This window comes from Camelus bactrianus, chromosome 8, assembly GCF_048773025.1.
Source record: "Camelus bactrianus isolate YW-2024 breed Bactrian camel chromosome 8, ASM4877302v1, whole genome shotgun sequence".
NCBI lineage: Eukaryota > Metazoa > Chordata > Mammalia > Artiodactyla > Camelidae > Camelus > Camelus bactrianus.
Genome location: NC_133546.1, coordinates 5,021,107 through 5,042,082, shown reverse-complemented (window position 1 = coordinate 5,042,082; position 20,976 = coordinate 5,021,107). Strand labels below are relative to the sequence as shown.

Sequence of the window (20,976 nt, the reverse complement as noted above, 5' to 3'; positions counted from 1 at the left end):
CACAGACGAGGATGAGATGCTAGGGACCCTGTGTGCAATCCAAACTGTGGATTGTAGATTTCTGTTCACTCCATCCAGTGAGGAGAACATAAATCAGACTCCAGCAGAGCAATTCCGGGAAGGAGTGTCTGGAAGCTTTGTCTATCAAACACAGAAGAGGATTCTAAGAGCAGCCAGGAAGACAAGGGGCACCAAGAGCAACCTGCAGACGCTGGGTTTAGAACTCTTTCTCTCCAATAAAAGCAAGAACAATAACAATAACCCAGCCACATGGGCCATTCAAAACAAGTTACTACACACAGGGAAGGAAATATCCTGAACAATCAGAGGAAAACCATACCTCAACAACAGTTTGCATAGGATCCAGATGAAACTCACAGAAACCTGTTTGACATCCTTAGGATTCAGGAAAATACGACCTCTGTAAAACAGAAGCAGAAATCCACAAGAGGAGACCAGACTCACATGAAAATAAGCCAATACTGAGTGAGAAAAGGGAAACCAAAAATGCTGGAGCAGAATTAACATCCCCGCGGAGGCGCAGAGGATGATCAGCGGCACAAGATGGAGTTGTAGACGTAGACCACAACCTTGAGAATCTCCCTCAGAAAAGACATAAAAAACAAGGTATAAAAAATAAGGTGAGAAAAGATAATAAAATGGAGAACATAGGACACAAGCAGGAGCTAAAAGTTTGAGGGGTTCTCAAGAGGAATCATGAAAACTACGGGAATAGAAATGATAATGACAGAGAGGACTGAAAGAAATTTTCTGAGATGAAAAATATACCTTATTTTGCAGGTAGAAAAGGCTCATTACAAGGAAAGAACATCTGGACAGGGGAAAAAGGTACACACCAAGAAACAGAAGTAACTGGGGCTAAGATGTTTTGGTGAGAGTAAATTCCAGACAGCAATGAGAATTGGAAGGGAAACACTGTATATGCGTTCATGCATTTCTTCCCAGTCATATGAGTAAAAAGACATAATGTAATAAGCTGAATGAAAATTAATTAAAAAAATAAAAATGTGAAAATAAAAAAGAAGAAAAGACTCATGGACTCTGCAATCATAACGCCCATCTGCTCTTCAGACAACAGGTTGTTGAGGATGCGCTCCAGCTCTCAGAGAGTAAAGCGAGGTTAAGAACCCCAAAGTGAGGATGTCACAGTTTGAAAAATAGTAGCATTAAAAGCCTCTAAATCTAGAATTAAGTTTAAAAAGTTGATGGAAAAAAAGTTTCAAGATTGCATGAAATGTCAAATAGTCATTGTGCAGCAATGTGACCAAACAATCTAGGGAAACTGGGTAGAAATTTTCAAAGTCAATGGAGAAGATAAGAATGTTTAAAGCAGAGCCTATACATTAAAAGAACAAAACTGAGCAGACAGAAGAAAGTGTTAAGAGCCAAAAGCCCAAGATAAAGTGAAAATGTGGAATCAGGGATTTCAGCTGTGAAAATTTACTCCAAGCTGGCTTGTGAAAAGCAAAATCTGAATATGAACTCTCTCTATATAGAACAATAATACTTAAACTTTCACAAATGAAAAATACATTGAGGAAAATGGGAGAAAGAGAGAAGGCAGGAGTAGGTATTTCAATTTTAGCAAAGTAAAATCTAATGTAAAGAAGTTCCATGTGTGTAAGGAGGATCGATATATATCGACGGGATGTTAACAGTAACGGTGTTGCTGTCACGACCCTCTGTGCTGTGCAAACCATGACATCGTGCTTTAGAAAAACAGTCAGCTGCTAGACTGATAATTCTTGCCTCTGAAAGAAGAGTAAACCTCTTGACAGAGAGACAGTAAGACAGTAAGATGGTCCTTCCTCCACTGCCTGACCTTGCGCTCTAAAATCTATGTGTGATCTTTACCAACCCAAGTGGACAGCCTGGTGTCCAAAGCACCATTTCCCAAATTTCACTGTGCACACAAATCATCTCCAGACCCCTGTCAGATGCAGGCTCCATGTCAGTATATGTGAAGTGGATCTGAGATGCTGCATTTCTAACAAGACCCCTATTGATGCTGCCGTGGGGTCAAGGCAAGGCTGAGCTGACCAGGCTAAGATTCTGCTGGGAGTCCTCAGACCCTCCCACAAGGTGGGGAGTGAGCTGTGGAAAAGAGATGAATGGTCATTTCTCTTATATGTAGTAAATCTAGAGACACTCGCTTCATTCATGATATGACTGATTAGAGAAACGTAAGGTTATGTTTTTAGGCTTTAAAATTAACCATTTAATAGATTAAAATAGATGGTATATCTGATGAAGTACTAGGGAAAGAAAAATGAAACATTATCAAATAAGGCAACACTTAAAAAAAAAAAAGCCAAGGTAGCATGCAAAAAAAAAAATATATAAAATGACAAAAGGAAAACAAGATAATCTTTATGATCACAAATAAATTGGAGAAATAATCACCAAAACAAACAAACAAACAAAAATTGGTTTGGAAACTGCTTTGAGAGATTATTCCCACTGTCTGATTGTTCCCAACAATATGGTTCTGGTGGGGGCTGCCAGTCACAGAGCAATGGTAAGAATTTGCCTCTCTCCCCCAAACTTGACTTCTTCCCCCTCCATCCTTTCAATATAGTTATATACAATTTTAGATAAACTGATCATCAGTTGTTACATTATTGTGATGACATAAATACTGTTCTCTGCAAATCACACAATTGCTATGATTACGTTTCTTTCCTTAGACAACTTGTTTTCTTAGCATAGATAATTGCCTCTCATTTTGTTTGCTTGATTTGCATATACTTACTATTTTTTCCAAATGTCTCAGGATCTAGCAAATAAATATTGTTTTCCAAAAGTTCAGCACATCAGACAGCTCATCAGTGTTCCTTCTGCTCCTGGAGACAAACTTGTCCTTGCGCCCTCTTTCTGCTCCAGTCTGGACTGAGTGGCCCAGAACTTCTTACTCCTCTCTCACGTTTCACCGTTTTCCTTAGCTCTTTGCTCTGTTTTCCTCCTCATTTTTATAGTGCATATCTTCCAGCAGTTTCTTGTAAGTCCATGAAAGGTATATTTTTCAGTCCTTGCTCATCTAAAAATTCTACCATCCTACTTAATTAGTAGTTCGGCCACATTGAAAATCATTTTCACCCAGAATTTTGAGGTTATGTCTCTGTTGCTTCCCAAGTTCTTACGTTGCTTTGAAATCTCGATGCCATTTGAGTTTCCAGCCATTTGCCTGTGGCTTGTTTCTTCCAATCTCTGAAAGCTTTCTGGTTCTTCTCTTTATCTCTGGTGATGTGAAATTTCATGTTGGTAAGCTTTGATGTGGCTATGTTTTTATTCATTGTCCTGGGAAATTTCAATTTAGAGACATATGTCTTCCAGCACTAGAAACTTTTCATGTATTATTCCTTTAATAATGTTCTCCCTCTATTTTCACTTACTTCTCTGTCTATAATTCCTGCTAGTAATGCACTGCACCTTGTGGGCTGATTTTCTAATTTCTTTGTGCTTTTGTCATATTATCCAACTCCTTCTTAGTTCTACTTTCTGGGAAATTTTGTTGACTTTATCTTTCAAAAGTATAACTGAATATTTTGTTAATTATCATAATTTTCCTTTATTCTCATTGTTTTTTTAAAATAGTATTTTGTTCTCTTCTTTTATGAATACATTATGTTCACTCTCTTATCTCTCTGTGAATATTTATTATAGATTTATAGCATTTGGGTGTTTGTGTGTTTAATTTTTGCTTCCTGCCTCATCATACCCTTCCTTCACTCATGCAGTAACAATGACTTTCCTCCTTACTAGCTGTTAAGACTTTCCTGATCCTGCATACAGATCAACAGGATAATGTACTTACTAGTTGCAAACCCGGACTGTGGAATCAGACTGCCCAGCTTCTAATCCTGGCTGCACTGTTTAGTTGCCACATGACCTCATGTGAGTTGCTTTACTCCATGTGACACTCTTGCCTGATCTCTAAAATGTGGATAATTTTAAGCACTTATATTTTCTCTTACTTATTTTCAGCCAGTGGTTTCTGTATTTGTACATCATGTAACCAAAATGCAATTTATGCTATAAAGCAATTTTTAAAGCAATCACTGAAATATTTCTATGTATTTTGAAATTGACATACGCTTTTACATACCCATGGGCTGAATAAGGCCCAAATAAGAAATTCTAATTAAATATGAAGTATTTTAACTGTACAATAATGAAAATACATAAATTACATATTAAAAATTTACCAAAAATATTACTAAAAAATAGTTTTTAAATTACATTAAAATATTTACCACATATGACTTGGTAAAACAGTATTTAGAAGAAAATATATAGCCTTAAATGTGGTTTCAGAAAAGAAAAAAGGAGAAAGTCCATCTCAATAAATGACAGAAAGAACAGTAAAAGAAAGGTAAAGAAAGACTAAATTATTACTATAGAAATATAATAAAATAAAAATAGAAAACAACCATGCATTTGAGAGGATCAAAAACCAAATATTGGTTCCTTGACATGATTAATAAAATTGACAAACACTTGTAAAAGCTTATAAATAAAAAAAAAGCAAAATAACTAATAACAGAAATGAAAAAGGGAATATTACACAAACCCTATAGACATTAACAATATCTTAATAGGATATCATGAACAACTTTATTAGTAAAATTTTGAAATTTCAATGAAAAGGTCAGATTTCTGGATTATGTAGCTTACCAAAACTGACACCAGAAAAATAGAAAATAAATTAAAATACAAACAGTTATATAACAACCAAAGAAATTAAATTATTAATTAAAATTCCTCACACAAAGATAACTCAGGGCTCCCATAGCCTTACTGGTTAGTTGTGCTAAAGACTTAAATAAAAAATAATTTAAATATTGCACAGATTTTCTTAGACAATAACAGTAAAAAATATACACTCAAGAAATGAGTTAGGCTATGTTGAAATAACCACCAATCTCCAAAATCAAAAGCTTAAAACAATAGGTGACTTAAAATAAAGGTCTTTTTCTCACATTTGCTACACTCCTATTGCAGGTTGGAGTGTTCTGTTCATTGTAGTTGCGTACGGACCAGAATGTATACTCTTACCATGGACATTATGAATAATGTATCTTAGTGTCTGGATTCTGTTACATTCTTTTAAAAAGTGTCAGTGCTAATTCTAGTGGGCAGTTAACCTGCTAAACACAAATGTCATCTCCCCTGTGGTAAATAGCAGCCTAGGTTCTTGCACCTTCAGTTTTCATCTTCCAGCTTCTGCTCGTTATCTGGAATCCTACTGGATCCCTCTCATGTGTGTAACCCTTGGAGATCAGCTGAGGCAGAGTTTTCATGAAGGCTTTTTGTTTACCTCATCTATTGGTCTCTACCTTCCAGGACCCCCCCTTTAATTTTTTTACATGCTCTGCCAGCCCAAAACTCTCTTCTCTGACACCTGAGCTCAGTATACCTTCTACTTCTTCTGCTCCAGGACACACACCTTAGTTCTTAAAGGCAAAAGGCTTTTAACTCACAGATTTTACCTAGTACACCTCCATCTTTCAAGGGCAGACTCCCATCCAGTTTCTGCCTACCTTCCATTCTTTGGTATGCCACTCAAGGATTCCCGTTAAATATCTGGTTGCAAATTATGTTTTTGACTTAATTTCTTTGTATTTCCCTTCATGCACCCTGTATTCTAGCCAAACTGATTGTGCTATAGAACTTGTTTTACACTTTTCTAATTGCATATCTTTGCTCTTTTGAGTATACCCATTCTCATGTGTCCACAGATGCCTAAACGTTAAGAAACCTTCAAAGCCCAGTTCCAATAGGAACTGTCCTGGAAAACCTGTTCTGATTCCCCTCTCCCTCCCTATCCTCAACTTCAGTCCTCTCACCACCCCTGCCTTCCTGTTCCCACAGAACTTTATATCTTCCTTTCTTACATTACTTAGAATGTAATGTTAGAAAGCAGTATGTTCCCACAGCACCTAGTGTACTGCCTAGTACACAGTAGAGGCATCAAAATGTTTGCAGAATTAACTCAATCAGGCACATACCTGCCATCCATACTGAAATTTGTATAGTTGTCATGATCAAAAGGGTAAAGAGGCCACTTGGGCTTGCCGCCGTACTACGTATTACATAAAAGCTACCTTGTAAGAATCCCTAATGTGAAACAGCAAGTAAAAGGTATAATGATACAGTGCTTTCCATTCATTGGAGAAATTATTCAAGTAGTGAGAGTAATTGTTTATTCATCCACATTCTCTTGTGTGATTCTTTTTATTTATGAGCAGTAACATACATTTGTGAGATGGTCTACTAGGGGCAAGGTGACCCTGGCTGCTAAAGAATTACAGAAATATCACTGATCTACAAATAGACAGGACATAAGACAGTGGCCTCATTAGGAGAGCTCTAATGAGTTGAGGTCACCCAGCTATAAAGGACAAACACGCACAGACACAGCTGAGGCAATTTGAACAATAACGTTTTCAAAAGCAAAATGGTCTTTTAAAAAACACCCAGTGGAAAGAAGTACATCAAGTAAGGATAAAATATGAGAATCTGTATCACAATACAAAAACTGTTTTGAGAATTCTATTTAATTAGAAAGGAACAAGTCCAATTGAAAAGCATTATTCTCTATGATATGATAATTTTACTTAAATCTCTTGAAATTTTCTAGGTAAATTACTTTAAAAGTGATCGTTGTAAAAAAGTAATAATTTTTTATTTAAGAAGAAAATATATTATTTTTCTGAAAATATGGAAAAAGAGGTGTATCAGAATTATTTTGGTTACATGATACAAAAAGAAAACTGATTCAAATTGTCATAAAGAAACTAGTTTTGCTTAATGATTCACATAACTGAACAATCCAGGGTCTCGTTTGAGGCTTGATATAATCTAGTGGCTCACCATTGTCATTCTTGTTCTGTTTCACGCATGGTCATCTTAAAGCTGCCTCCCTTCTTGGCCTCAGGATGCTCCGAATAGATTCTGGGACTATATGCTTACTTATCTATACCTGTAGGAAAGAACTAGTGTCATTGTCCCTTGATTTCCAAAAAAAATAAAAGTCAGAGATTCATTGTCATTGCATCAGCTGAAGGCACATGCCTAGCTTTGAGTGGTGGTCAGGAGGGATGGGACACGCTGGCTCATTTAACCCACATCATCTAACCTACCCGCTGTACAGGTTAGCAGAAGTGAGGAGAGTTAGCATCTCAAAATACCATGAACTCTATGGCAAGACATTTACTGTTCAGCAAACATCTGTCTGCTCCTTAGCCTGTCTCATTATGCAGTTGTGTGGAACCATGGGACTAAGTCTGCCAGTGGCTGTGAACGGGAGAGCTGTGTGTTGCCTTCAAACTATTTCAGAGCCAGCGCACAGTCCTCTCTCTCTCTCTCTCTCTCTCTCTCTCTCTCTCTCTCTCCTCTTCACCCCCATGCTGATGTGAATTGGTTATTTGCTAGGAATGAGAAATTGTCCTTTTCTGCATGAAGCCACTTAGATTTTAGGGTTAATCTATTACTGCAGCAAACTTAACCCCTACTGATAAATTGAGATTCCTAAATAAGAATTCACAGCTATTGAGGGCAATGGAATCTGGAATCTTATAGCTTAAAACATCCATTTTCTGAAGAACATTCAGTAGGTGATGCTAAGACAATGTTTCTCTGTCCTCTCTGAGGATTGGTGTAGCTGGAAAGGCCGTGGACCTGGCTCTGGATTCTAGTCTTGGCTGTGTCATTTTGTGCAAATTAGCCCATCTCCTTCCTAGTTCGGTTTAGTCCTCATCTGCAAAACAAAGGACATAATATGTACCTCAGAGAGTTGTTGTGATCATTAAAGGAGGTCTTGTAGAAATGCCCAGGTCAGGTGATCGACAGGCTCTTAATAAGCTGTGTGCTGTGTTGAATTGAACAGTCATAGCCAGGTGGACTTGTAAAATCCCGCTGCCTGATGTTTGCTGTTCTTTCTCCTCTCCTCTCTATCCCTTCCCCTCCCACAATCTGTCAGCTGCCTTACCACCTTTATTTAAAGAAAGTCATAATATAAAATGGGTGTCCGCTGTATGAAGTCCTGTACAGAAACAATGTGTTAATGGATGCAAGATGACAGCAATCTGAGGCAGAGATTAGAATCTCCGAAGTATTTAAACAGTTACCTGGCCACTTGCCAGAGGAAGAACTCCTTCTGGACCTGTGAGGGTGAAGAACAATCAGATCTAGTCCTGTATGAACAGGGAAAAACAGAGTGATCCAAAATGAAAATGATCGAAGTGGAGGTTGTAGCTGCGCATGTCAGAAAGGCATAACAGAATAAGAGAAAGAGCTAAAAATAGCAGATTGCGTTTCAACCTGAATTCACCACATACTGGCTGTCCCTTTCCCATTCTCAAATAAACAGATTTCATCCCTCTTCCTGTATAGTCTGATAGTTCAGGGCAAGGGCTCTGAAGTCAGACTACCTGGTCAAAGTTCCAGCTCTCTCACATCCCAGCTATCAGACAAGTTAACCACTTTATGGCTCAATTTATAAAACTGAGATGAGAATGGCACCCAACTTATGAGTATTTTCAGTGACTAAATGAGACAACACATCTCAGGCTCTTTAGCAGATCATGTCGTATGTGTAGTAGGTTTTCAACCTAAAAGCCTCGTATTGGGAGTCTTCATTCTTCCGCATGAAGGCTGAGCTCTAGTCAGGGAATAGCACTAGCGCAGAGTGTTGTGGAAGAGGGAGGTAATTGGGTTGTTTGTTTGTTTGCTTGTTTATTTATTTGTTTGGAGGCATTGGGGATTGAACCCAGGACCTTGTGTCTGCTAGGCAGGCACTCTACCACTGAGCTATAGCCTCCTGCCGCTACTGCAGAATGTTGCTTGCTTTTTCAGATGCCAGGAGATCTAGCTCCATCACGATGATTTGTTCCCCAAGAATAAATGATTTAAGCTCAGGTTGCAACAGATATCTAGTCTGATTGCTCAGAGTCCATGCTAGAGCCTACATTCCCTGGCTAGTGCTGAACATTTCTCCCGAATATGTTCCAAGTCTGGCCCTGTTGTCCACCAGGACTTGGTGGGATGCTGAGAAGAAGTGGGGTCTAACCACAATGATCACAGCTCATGTAAACCAGACCCCAGCTGGCCATTTACTAGATGTGTGGTTTTGGTAAGTTCATTATTTCGTCTTTCCCAGGGGATTATAAAACTGACTGCCCAGACATTATGTAAGGATTAACAGATCATACAGGTAGGAGGTTTAGCACAGGGCCAAATCAAGGTGGTAATAATAGTAAATTTGCATTTTTACCTCCTTGGTCCTTCATGGTCATGTCTCTGCAGACATCCTAACTTCAGGTCATCAAAAAATTGATAGATTTTGGATTATTTAACTTTCATTCAAGTTACAATAAAAATGTTAGATGGAAACTGGGCTAGGTCAAGTATGGACCTCTGCAATACTCCAGTAGGGATGATGTGGGTTGATACCAACCATTAAGCCATATTACTTAAATCCAGTTATTCACAGAGTAAGGAAAAAAGAAAAAGCCTAAACTTCAACCATTTCTGTATCTTGCCTCGAGGAGAGGTTTGCCAGGTGCCTCGCAATGTAGTCTGCTTGTGATCTCCTTTATGAGTAAACTTGTTAGAATGTGTACTGTAAGCTTGGCCTGACATTCTAGAGAGCTCACCCTGGCTCCTGGTAATCATTACTATTTTCCTAGAAGCTCTGAAATCACTGGCTTAAATAATCAATCCTAGAATTGTACCAGATACTGATGTCAAGCTTGGCAGTGTTTAGGTTTTCAAAGTCCTTTGGGGAGGAAAGGGCAGCTCCTTCTTAGAAATTGATGTATTTACCCATCTTCTATTTTGTAGTACAGCTCTCAACTTTCTTGTTTTGTGAAAAACATGTGTGTATTACACCCTTCTTCATAGTCCACTACTCTATCATCTTAAAGCTGTAGCGAATTTAGGCACCTTTTCTCAACCAGAGGAAAAAACATAACCATAATTCTTAGAAGCAGTGCCTACTCATCACAGCAGATTGTCATTTGGTTTTACTCTGAGAAAGGCACCAAGGCTGTCTGACTCCTTCCTTTGGTCATCAGTTCATCTGTCACCCAACTCCTTCAAGCTGAATTGAGCCAGCAGCGTACGGACAGGGGAGCAGAGTGCTCCAAAGAGACAAATCCTCCTCTGCTTGCTTTTTTTTAATTGAGGTATAGTTGATTTATAATTTTGTGTTAGTTTCAGGTGTACAGCAAAATGATTCAATTTTTTATATATATATATATATATATATATATATATACACACACACATACATACATATACGCACACACACATACATACATATACACACACACACATACACATATATACATACATATTCTTTTTCAGATTCTTTTCCATCATAGGCTATTACAAGTTAGTGAATATAGTTGCCTGTGCTACACAGGTCCTTATTGTTTATCTAGTTTATATATAGTAATGTGTATATGTTAATCCCAAACTTCTAATTTATACCTCTCCCCACCCTCGTCTGCTTTTTGACAAAGCAGGATACTGGTAAGTTTACTCTCAATTACTGTTAGAGAATTCAGTATGTATGAGAGCAAACACAGGCCTAACCTTGGCTGCAACAAGGTTGGAAAAGAGTGTTGAATTACATTTTTTTCAGGTTCCTTTATGTCTTAGGTGTTATGTGTACTAAATAGATCATGCTAGTGACTATAATGTTGAGACCATTTTGGTAACTGACTACTTTATTTAATAAAATAATACTAATTATGTATCTATCTTTAAAACTAAGTGTTTAATGGAAGCCAAACAGTCTCACCAAATACTAAATTGTATTCTGTGGTCCTAAAGTCAGAATATATTCTTTTCTATCAAAAAAGTGAAAAAGGTAACCACTTGTAATGACAAAGTTTTGATGAAAAATTTGAATTTTGCATAATGATAGCTCCTTTCTGTATGGGATAAGAGGGGAAAATGGTGCTTTTTTAATATGATACTTACTAGAAAATAATGAATTAAAGGAAAAATAGTAACACTTATGATAGGCTTACTCCACATCTGTAATAGCTGAGCCAAGTCTCTGGTGCTTTAATTGAGAATTCAGGCCACATCATATTTATTTGTATAGCAGTTGAGTTCTATTTTGGAAGGAGAATAATTTCTACAATTTTGAGACCTAAATTTGTTTTGAAACATGTTTTGAAATCATTCTATTCTAAAAAATTAAGCTTTATATAGTTAGTGCCCCTTAACTAGCAAAATTTATATCCATTTCAGTCTAATTCGACTAAAATGATATTGGGTCTGGCTGAGAATCTCAATTATTAATTAATTATTTCAATGTCAGAAAGAATAATACTTAAAAAAACTTTAAGACATCTATAGTAGGCAAATTTATAGAGACAGAAAGTAGACTAGAGGTTACCAAGGCCTGGAGGGGAAGACTGGGGAGGTTGTTTTTTTAAATAAGTAGAGTTTCTGTTTTGAGTGATGGAAAATTTTGAATATAAATAGTGGTGATAATTGTACAATATTGTGAATGTAACTAATGCCACTGAATTGTACACTTAAAAGGGTTAAATAACATTTTATATTATATATATTTTACACAGTAGAATAAAAAGATATTACTTAAGATATCAAAATAAGAATGATTTAAACACTAAAATGTCTAAACTCAGCATTATCACACTATATTTTCTCTTAGAAATTTTAGCCTTTGTCATATGACTAGAATACTAGAAAGCAAAGATCAATTTAGCAATGTTTTTGATAGTACTTATAGAAGCCAACTGAATTCACTCAAAAACAATTAGAACCAGTAAGACAATTAAGTAAGGTAACAGTTATAAATAAATATACGAAAATAATATACTTTTATGTATGTATTGTCAATAATTCCTAGGAAACATATTGGGAAAAAATTATCTTACACAAGTAGTAGAAATAAAATAAAATAAAATTCCTTTGAGTAAACTTAATAAAAGTATGCAGAATCTACATGAAAAATACTACAAAGCTTTTCCAAGGAACTTAAGAAAAAACAAGAACAACTGAAGAGATACATGTTCCTAATGGAAAGATGACCGTTTTTCTCATACTTACATTCTAAATTTATTGAGATTTTTATCAAAGTTCCAAGCATAGTTTTTAACCTGACCAAATATTCTAAACTTTGTCTCAAAATGTAAATGGTTACGAATACTCAAGAAAATATTGAGAAAGAATAAGAAGACAGGACTAGAATTCTGCTACACTAAAACACATAAATTATGATCATGAAGGATAATATTTTAGGGAAATATGCAAAGTTTGTTAATTTTTTTTTAAAGCATAGTAGAAAACAATGTTTTTTAATGGAATAAAATCCTGTATCTGAATATGAAATGGAAAAGATAGTCTCTGTTGTTAGTATCTGAGCATGTAAATCTTCAGTATTTTCTCTGTTTACATTCTATCTTCAAATGAGATTATTGTGAAAATGTGCTCTATAACCTACTTCTTTACTCACCTTCTAATAGACATTTTCCTGATTTAAAATTTTTTTCCTTCAGATGACTTTAATAACTTTATAATTTTCTGTTGTATAGGTGTACTAGATTTTCCTTAATAAGCCAGTGTTTTGTAAACATTTAGATTGTTTCTTATTATAAATAATAATATTGATACATCCTTTCCCATAACTCTTTGTACACAGTTGCATACTGCCTTTGACTAAATGCCCAGAAGTGAAATTTCTGGGTCAAATGTTATATGCATATTGCTACAGAAAGGTTGTGATGATTTACAATATAGTATTTATGAGAGTAGCTCTTTTCCCAAACCTATTTCCACACTGAGTATTAAATTTTCAAAAATGTTTTGTTAATATGATATCCAAAATTATAAAATAGTTATTTTATTTCATTTGATTATCAATGAATTTGAACACTACAATAGTAATTGCTCACTTGTATTTACTAATTTATATATTATCTATTCATATTATTTGCCCATTTTTTTTAAAATAGCAGATTCAGTTTTTTATTGGTTTGTGGCAGCTATTTGTATATCAAGAATATTAACATTTATATCATATGTCAAAATTTGTTTTTAGAATTTACTGTTTGCTTTTGCTTTCTGTTTGGTGTATCCAATTTTAAAAGAAGTAGAAATATTTCCATTTTTCCTGATTCCACAGTAGTGAATCATATCTAGTAGTAGAAAATATTCTCACTTTGCAAAAATCATAATAATGGATTTTATGCATAAGAAAATCATACGTGTAACTTATACCCATCTAAGATGAATAAGCTTTACAACTTTGACTTTAAATTATTTTTTCCCTTATTCTTCAACAATCTCTATGTATCTGGAAGCTTTATCTTGTTGATTATACTTGAAGGCAGTAAGCAGTACAACAGAAATCCAATTTTCTGAATGAAAAGATTCCCCTGATTGATCTATAATGTCAGTAGATTTCTCATGTTAGATCCTTTTCAAAACCTTAAATCTTGAGTTCAAAGTCCTCACTTACATCCTGACAATAGCTTTCAGGCCCAAGAACACAAGCATAAACATTTCATTTCTTTCAAGCTGCAGAATCATATTCTCTTTATATCTGTTAACATACTTTTTTCAAGAGAAAAGAACTTTGTTTCAAAAAAAACTCTTTTTTTTTTTGTTTATTCTATTGGCACAGTAAGAACAAAAATACTTCCAATTTAATGGTATATCTTAATTCCCTGAGAATGAAGAAGAAAAATAGAGGAACTGAAATGGAAATGGGCAATGTAAAAAAAAAAAAAAAAAAAAAAGCCCTCTTGGACGAAGTTAAGGAACTTTTATAGTGCATATCGTGGCTCTGTTTCACAGCTACTGCAGAGGTTTTAGAGACATTCCCTGGTCATTCGGGATAACTCAGGGTTCCATTTTAGATGCCATTAAGAGTAACAGTTCAGGCATTTTACTTGTCAGTCATTGTCAATTCAATCACATTTATCACAACCATGTTAATTCAGTTGGGGTTTCAATGAGATAAATAATTATTTCCTAATAGCTGTTGTTACTATCCATAGTGAGAGAGATTGTTAATTTATCCCCAGATGGTCAATTAGCTATATATACAAGGGTAAACTTAATCAACGAAAGGTTGATGTTATGATTACTCATATACATATAAAGTTTTCTCCTTAATATGTTCTATGTGGCAAAACTCTTCTAACATTGGTAGTAGGTGAGCATACTTTAGTCTGTTTTATTGCAAGCTTTGGCATATATGCCCTAAAAGAAAGGCACTGTGATAAGCCAGCACACCTTAGTAGGCACTATGGCTACTAAAATCTTTTCTGCAGTCACCAGATGGTTTCTACACATGCTCAGATAGCTATCTCTTCTAATACCTTCCATAGGTCCTCCTACTTGTGACTTTATAGTGTCAATAGAAAGGCATTTTTGCAAAAAAAAAAAAAAAAGACTCACAAAAATGAATAAATTATACACACTCAGTTATACATTTATTTTAATATATAAAAAATTAAAACAACACACTCATGTAATTCTGTTTCAATGTCTAATCCTTGCTCACTAAGCAGTTTATAAAACATTTAGCTGGATGTGGGTGCGAGTCCTTTTTAAGAAGAGGAATGAGTAGAGAGAAAAGGCAGAAACCCAGGATCTTAAGCATCTGATTCTGTTTGATTAATAAGGCAAGACAGATATAGCACAGGGAACTATGTTCAATATCTTGTAATAACCTTAAATGGAAAAAAATATGGAAATGAATATATGTATGTATATCCATGACTGGGACATTGTGCTGTACACCAGAGATTGACAGATTGTAACTGACTGTACTTCAATTAAAAAAAAAAAAAAGGACCTAGGGATATTTTGGTTTGGCAGAAATTACTACAACCTCAGTCTCCTTTATGTTCATCTAAACATACCCACATAGTTCTTTCTACCATTTCTAAATGATCTCAAGAAAAACATATACATAATGATAAAACCATTTAGAAGACTGTTTCTTTGTTATCTGGGGCTTTGCTCCCACATGGCTAAGGAGAACTTTGTCTCTGTGAACTGGAGTAGCCCTTATAAAAGAAGAAGTCCTTTATCCAAGAGGGGACGATCCAGCATAGCTGTTATCTCTCTTTAACCTAAATAACATCTACTCATCCCTTAGCTCCTTACCTGTGTCCAGGAGCCTTCTCTGCTATCTAGTCTGGGCTGAATGCCACCTTTTGATTTGCTGTTTAAATACTCTATCTCTCTTATGCACACTCAACACACTTCTAATATTTGTTCAATATCTTCTTCCAAACTATATTATAAGCCACAAGGGGCTGAGTACCATATCTGTCTTGCTCACTTCTGTATCTCCAGTTCCTAAAATGACTGGTATATAATACATTCACAATAAATACTTGACGAATGATACTTAGTAAACTAATGTATGTAAAGCACTCAGTTAATTCTTGGCATATAGAGGTGTCCAATACATGTTAGTTATTTGTATATGAACCATCAAACCTATCTGTGCAGTACTGAATCCTAGATATGTTGAGTTTTATGGTAGACTTTTTGAAAGAATGCCCACTGCGCCTAATACTCAGAATGACATTTCTGTAGGCTCCTAGTTCTCTTCTGTTAAATGAAGCTGGGTCAGTAGGCAGGGATCAATAACCCCTGGCTTCCAGAAAAGATAAAACATCTTTTGGCTCAGACAAGACCAGTAAAAGGATCCCCACTACTGACTATAAGATACTACCTGCCCTTCTCCCTCTCCACCTTCCATGGTCTTCTGAAGCTCTGCTCTTGAATATCTCATTACTACAGCTTCTAAGCTAAATTATAGCATTCTGTTTTCAGTTTTTCAGAATATATGGTATAACCTGCAGTGTGTCTAAATGCTGTAACAATGAGCCATCATGCAGTAGAATTTCATAGTTATATTTAGCTTGGTTCCCTGAGTTAAAGGTGAGCCATCTCTAGGCATCGCATTTGTGTTTACCTTCAAACCAAAAAGGAGTGTAGTCTGAACTGGACTAGAAGTTATGGGGCTACCTTGCGGTGTCTCCCTGCCCCAACCCCCATTTTGTTGCTAAAGGGAATGAAGCTGACCACATTTTATTTCTAAAAACTCCCTTGTGATTCCAAAGGAAATAGCTGTGAACCCACTAAATGATATCTTATATTCTTGGATTTTTAATTGAGAATTTAGTTTGGTTCAACCCTAAGTGCCATCCTTAGGCCTGGCTACTTTGTACTTAATTCCCTAGAAAATGGTGTGAGGGAGACTGAACTCTTTGAACAGCTGGAGAAATAATCAAATATGCTCTAAGAAGGTTAATCCAGCACCAGTGTGAAAAAGACAGATTGAGAGAGTAGAGAAAGACAGAAAGAAGGCAGGTCAGTTAGGAAGGTATGGCAGTGCTACAGTGAGGAGTTCCAAGAGCCAGAACCAGAGGAGATGTAGTGAGAATGGAGCCCCAGGAGCAGAGGGGTGGAGATGAGGATGGGAGGAAGATGTAAATACAAGAGATACTTCAAAAACAGAACAAGATGGCTTTGCACATGAGGAACGTGAGGGATGAGAAACAGATTTTGACCCCGGATGGCTGGGAACCTGGCTATATCAATACTAAATATGGGGAAAATAGGAAAAAGATAAAGTTTATGGGGGGAACTTAATCTTTGGAGCACACTGAATTTGAGGTGATAGCAAGTTACAGCCTACTGGAAATGTGAGCCAGAGTTCAGAAACAATGCTAGGACTGCCTCACAGGTGCACTGACCGCAGTGGCATCCCTTTAGGTAGCCTGGCTCCTTTTGTCCCTCTGTAAATGGCACATACTTTAAGGTCATAGTCAATCTTTCCTTTAGAGAGTAGAATATTACAAATAAGAGCCTGTGATTTTGTCCTGAAGTAGTCCTGGGCATTGCAGTTTGTCAGTCACCACCTTTGACCTTCTATAATAGATGCTTTATGTGACTTTCTATTTAAATCATGGGACTTTTAGTCAAATGAGAAAGTAAATAATAGGTTCCCATGGTTAAGGTTTCCATGGTTAAACTCCATAGGTTTCCATAGGTTTCCATGGTTAAACTGGGACCAAGAAAGTGGAGGGGGGAGCTGCCCAAGTGTTTGCAGCCAGTTATCAATGTCCTGACCGCTGGCCTCTGCATTCCGCACTGGAACAGGTTTCCAGACCCTGCAAGCGGGGGAAACACCACATAACTTACTGTCTCCTGTCCTGGCTGCACCACCGCTTGTTACTGCGCATTCAGAATTGTTCTTTAAAAATACATTGTATTCCTTTGGTCTCTTAGTTATATACTGTTGATTCCTTCTAAAGTTCTGAACATGAAAAATATTATTTTTCTTCTCTACTTTCTTGAGAATCTAAATATAGTCACTTCATAGTCACCTTTGCCGACAATGTTCTTGATATTTATAACCAGCCAGCATGTAGCTTCTACTCACACACACGATTCCCTGTCCCCTCTTCTCCCCAAAATGTTTGTTTCATGGCAGCAGCATGGGCTGCTAACTGAAAGGGATTGTTGCATAAAAATTTATCTGTTGTCAACCTCCGCGGGGACCTTTAACTGTAGCGACACTAACTGATCGTTTACCTTTCATGCTACCTGTCCATCACCAGCCTCTTCTGTGAAGGACAATAAGCTGCTTTCTTAGGATTGATGAGGAATCAGTACAAGTTGGGAGAACAGATCACACACAAACAAGAACTTGTTTCTAACATTAAGAGCTGCAGTGCATCATTCAAAGCTGTAATTATAAAGGCTTATCCATTGGTGATCCCCAGTAGAGCACAGTTTAATTTAAGGGTCTACGAGACCACTTTGCCTGAACATTGTAGAAACCAATGCTTTCTATTTTTGGCTTCTTCCTTTCTCTGTCGTACAGATGCCTTGAACCTCCGAAACCGACAGGTCATCTGCGTCACTCTCAAAGTCCTACAGCATCTGGTTGTGTCAGCTGAGATGGTGGGGGAAGCTTTGGTGCCCTATTACCGACAAATCCTCCCCATCCTGAACATGTTTAAGAATATGAATGGTGAGTTATCCCAAAAGTCAAAATGTCTTTTAAGCCCTAAAAAAAAGGGAGTGATTTGAAGTAGAGTTAATTAGCAACACATTTAGGATTTATTATTGCGTATAAGCCAAGATCCATTTGGAGATCTAACCAGCGTAACTCCCACCCCTTCTCCTGCTCCTCCCTAGGGAACGAGTAAAATTAACAGTTCCATTTATTACTCCTCACACATACAGCTGACTTACTCAGTTACAGAAGCACTGAAGCAGTTCTATAATCTTCCAATAATTAAATTGTAAAGTTTTTTTTAACAGTCTTTTGAATACATTAGTAAGTTTGGAGTTTGTCCTTTCTCTTGATAGTAATTCTACCTTCAGGTATTTCCTGTTAAAATTACAAAGCAATATTTTTAAAATCTTATATTGGTGGTTTTGAGAGTTTTAGGAGATATTCTCCTAGTTCTAAAAAAAAAAAGCAAAATAGAAAATTTATAGTTACTTAGCTGATGGTGAGTACTGATTAAAAGTATTATTTTTAAAATATTATTCTAAGAGCTTTGGAAAGAACTGACACACTCCAGTGAATCTGCTTTGCCCTAACGAAGGTATAGCAAGCTGCGATTTCCTGGCAGGCAATGTTGCACGTCTGCTCATTGACAGTGTGATTTTCCTTTCATACTTCTTGAAATGACATGAATCTAGTTTTCTTTTATGTTGCTAACTTTGAAGTTCCATACTTCTCACATGCACGGTGTAAGTTAATTTCTGAAAGCCATGTCAATAAGTAATTTAGTGGAACAGTGGAAGAAAATTTTGCAACTTGGTCTGCTTGTGTACATACAAGGAAAAATCAAGAACTGAACATATGACAGCTTCCATCACAAACAAGGCCTTTGTTTGGAATCATTTTTCATATAATTCCTAAATTGCTATTAAAAATCTCCTTCATCAGGCAGATTATCCAGGAAGTCATGGAATCTTCAGACTCTTTAGCCGTCTTTCAATAGTAGGACCTACTTATATGTTTAATATTAAACATTTTTAGTAAAAAGGACTTCAACTGGGATTATGAGAGCTCAAGAATGTTCATAATGGAATGAGTCGATATTCATTTCAAAATATCTAAAAGCTATAGAGTTAACGCAGACATTTACAGGAGGTGGTTATTCTTTCAGGAATGTAAAAATTGGGTGAAAGTTTTAGCAACAGCATTTCTACTTTGTGGAAAATACTTGCTTTAAATATTCTTGATTCATAATTCATATTTTTACTGTATTATTTGCTGCATCAAATAAGAGATAAAGACAGAAATGCGAGAATCAGGGAACACCCACCCCCCGAAGTCTCAGTTATAGTTAACATTTTTGACGTGTGGGATTCACAAATGTTTCCTCAAAACTCCTCACAGAAACCTATGATGTACTATTACTGTTTCCATCTTTTCACTGTAAAAGTGTGTCTCTGTAACTCTTCTTCTGCATAAACGTTTGCTTCTGTACTTGCCCGTCATGGAAGATGGGCACCAACACACTCACCCCACTTGCTTGAGTAGGAGGGGGGACCACTGCCACCCCACGTCAGTGCTCTCCTTGCCCCACAGAAGGATCTGGAGCTTAAATCCAAGCATCATTTTGTATCTTTGTATAAAAGAAGAAAAACAGCGCTATTCAAAAGATGATTAGAATCTCCCTCCTTCTCAAGGAACCCTGTAAAGAAGATTAAGTACAGCTGCCACTGAGACAGAGAAAGCTCTTGGGAGCTCTAGACTATTAAACAAGAGCAATTGCTTGCTACATCTTCCTCCTTATACTAGTTATTTAATTCCTTAACTTACAGATATTCATTTGCTTAATGAAAGAAGTGATTGGGTTTAGGAATATATCCCTATTTATATTTTATCAAAATGGGAAATTTATAGTTTGTAAAATGGCTTCAGTTGGTCCCAAACAGAGCTCATTATTTGGGAATGTTTCTAAATGCATGCACCAGGAATTCTACACTCAACTATTTTTCTGGTTAATATCTTTCTGACATTTCAGGGAAAATAATATTAGCTTCAGCTTCATTTTCTACTTATCTTAGAAACCTGTCGGTACAATGCCAGAATTCAGTTTGCTGTATTTCCAGAGGGTCATATTACAAAATTGGAGCATTCTAGCTATAAAACTTAAAACTATTCTTCAAAGTGGCTCTGTTACCACAGATCTAGTTCTGCTAGTAGAAGCTTATTACGGGATTTCCAATTATAATAGTATTTTCAGTCTGAAAGTCATTGAGCTTTAGTAGCATTTTAAATAAATCTTGCTCTTATGATTATATTTTGTTCATATTTGCAGAACTATATATACTTTTTTATTTAAGCAGATGTCTTTAGTAACAGATATATTTACTTATAATTAAAATTAAATCAGAAATTTACAGCATGTAACATTAGAAAAAAATTGCAACCTCAATTACAATGTATTTGAGAACAATTTCATACATTTGTTTCCTCTTTCCCTACTTTCATGTAATCAATGTCTTGTTAAATAATCAGATTCAAAAATATTTCTTTCCAGTCCCACAACAAAATATTTTTGAGAATGAGATCCAGTATAAACGACCGAAAGAAGGAATGAAAGAGGGACTATTCCTTCAAATATAATGACCCTGTCCTTCTGTTAGTGTTCCCTTGAAGCACAAGCGTTAGCATAATTCTACTCCCTGTTCCTTTTTGCCATTTCTGTCCTATTTTAATGTCAGCTGGACTTCCTCCGAGATGATCAGTGGGGCTGGGTGGGTAGCCTGGGACTAGTTCAGCAGCCTTCCCAGGGACCAGTGGGAAATCAAGTTGAGCAGGGAGGAGCAGATGAGGCCGGTAGTGCCAGTCTGTGTCCCCATCGACATTCTACAGCTATGAACACTTACAACCAGCCGCACAAGAGCAAT

General features: G+C 36.4%; 1 protein-coding gene across 2 annotated transcripts in view; it reads left to right on the top strand.

Annotated features, from left to right (window-relative positions):
• Nucleotides 1-20,976, top strand: part of PACRG (parkin coregulated) — a 448,401-nt gene that overhangs the window by 236,829 nt on the left and 190,596 nt on the right. The window contains exon 4 of one of the 2 annotated variants that reach the window (XM_045524591.2): nucleotides 17,921-18,070. The exons of the other annotated variant lie outside the window; for it this stretch is intronic. Coding sequence (XP_045380547.1) covers nucleotides 17,921-18,070 — 150 coding nt within the window. The remainder of the gene's footprint in view (nucleotides 1-17,920; nucleotides 18,071-20,976) is intronic. 2 annotated transcript variants of the gene reach the window in all.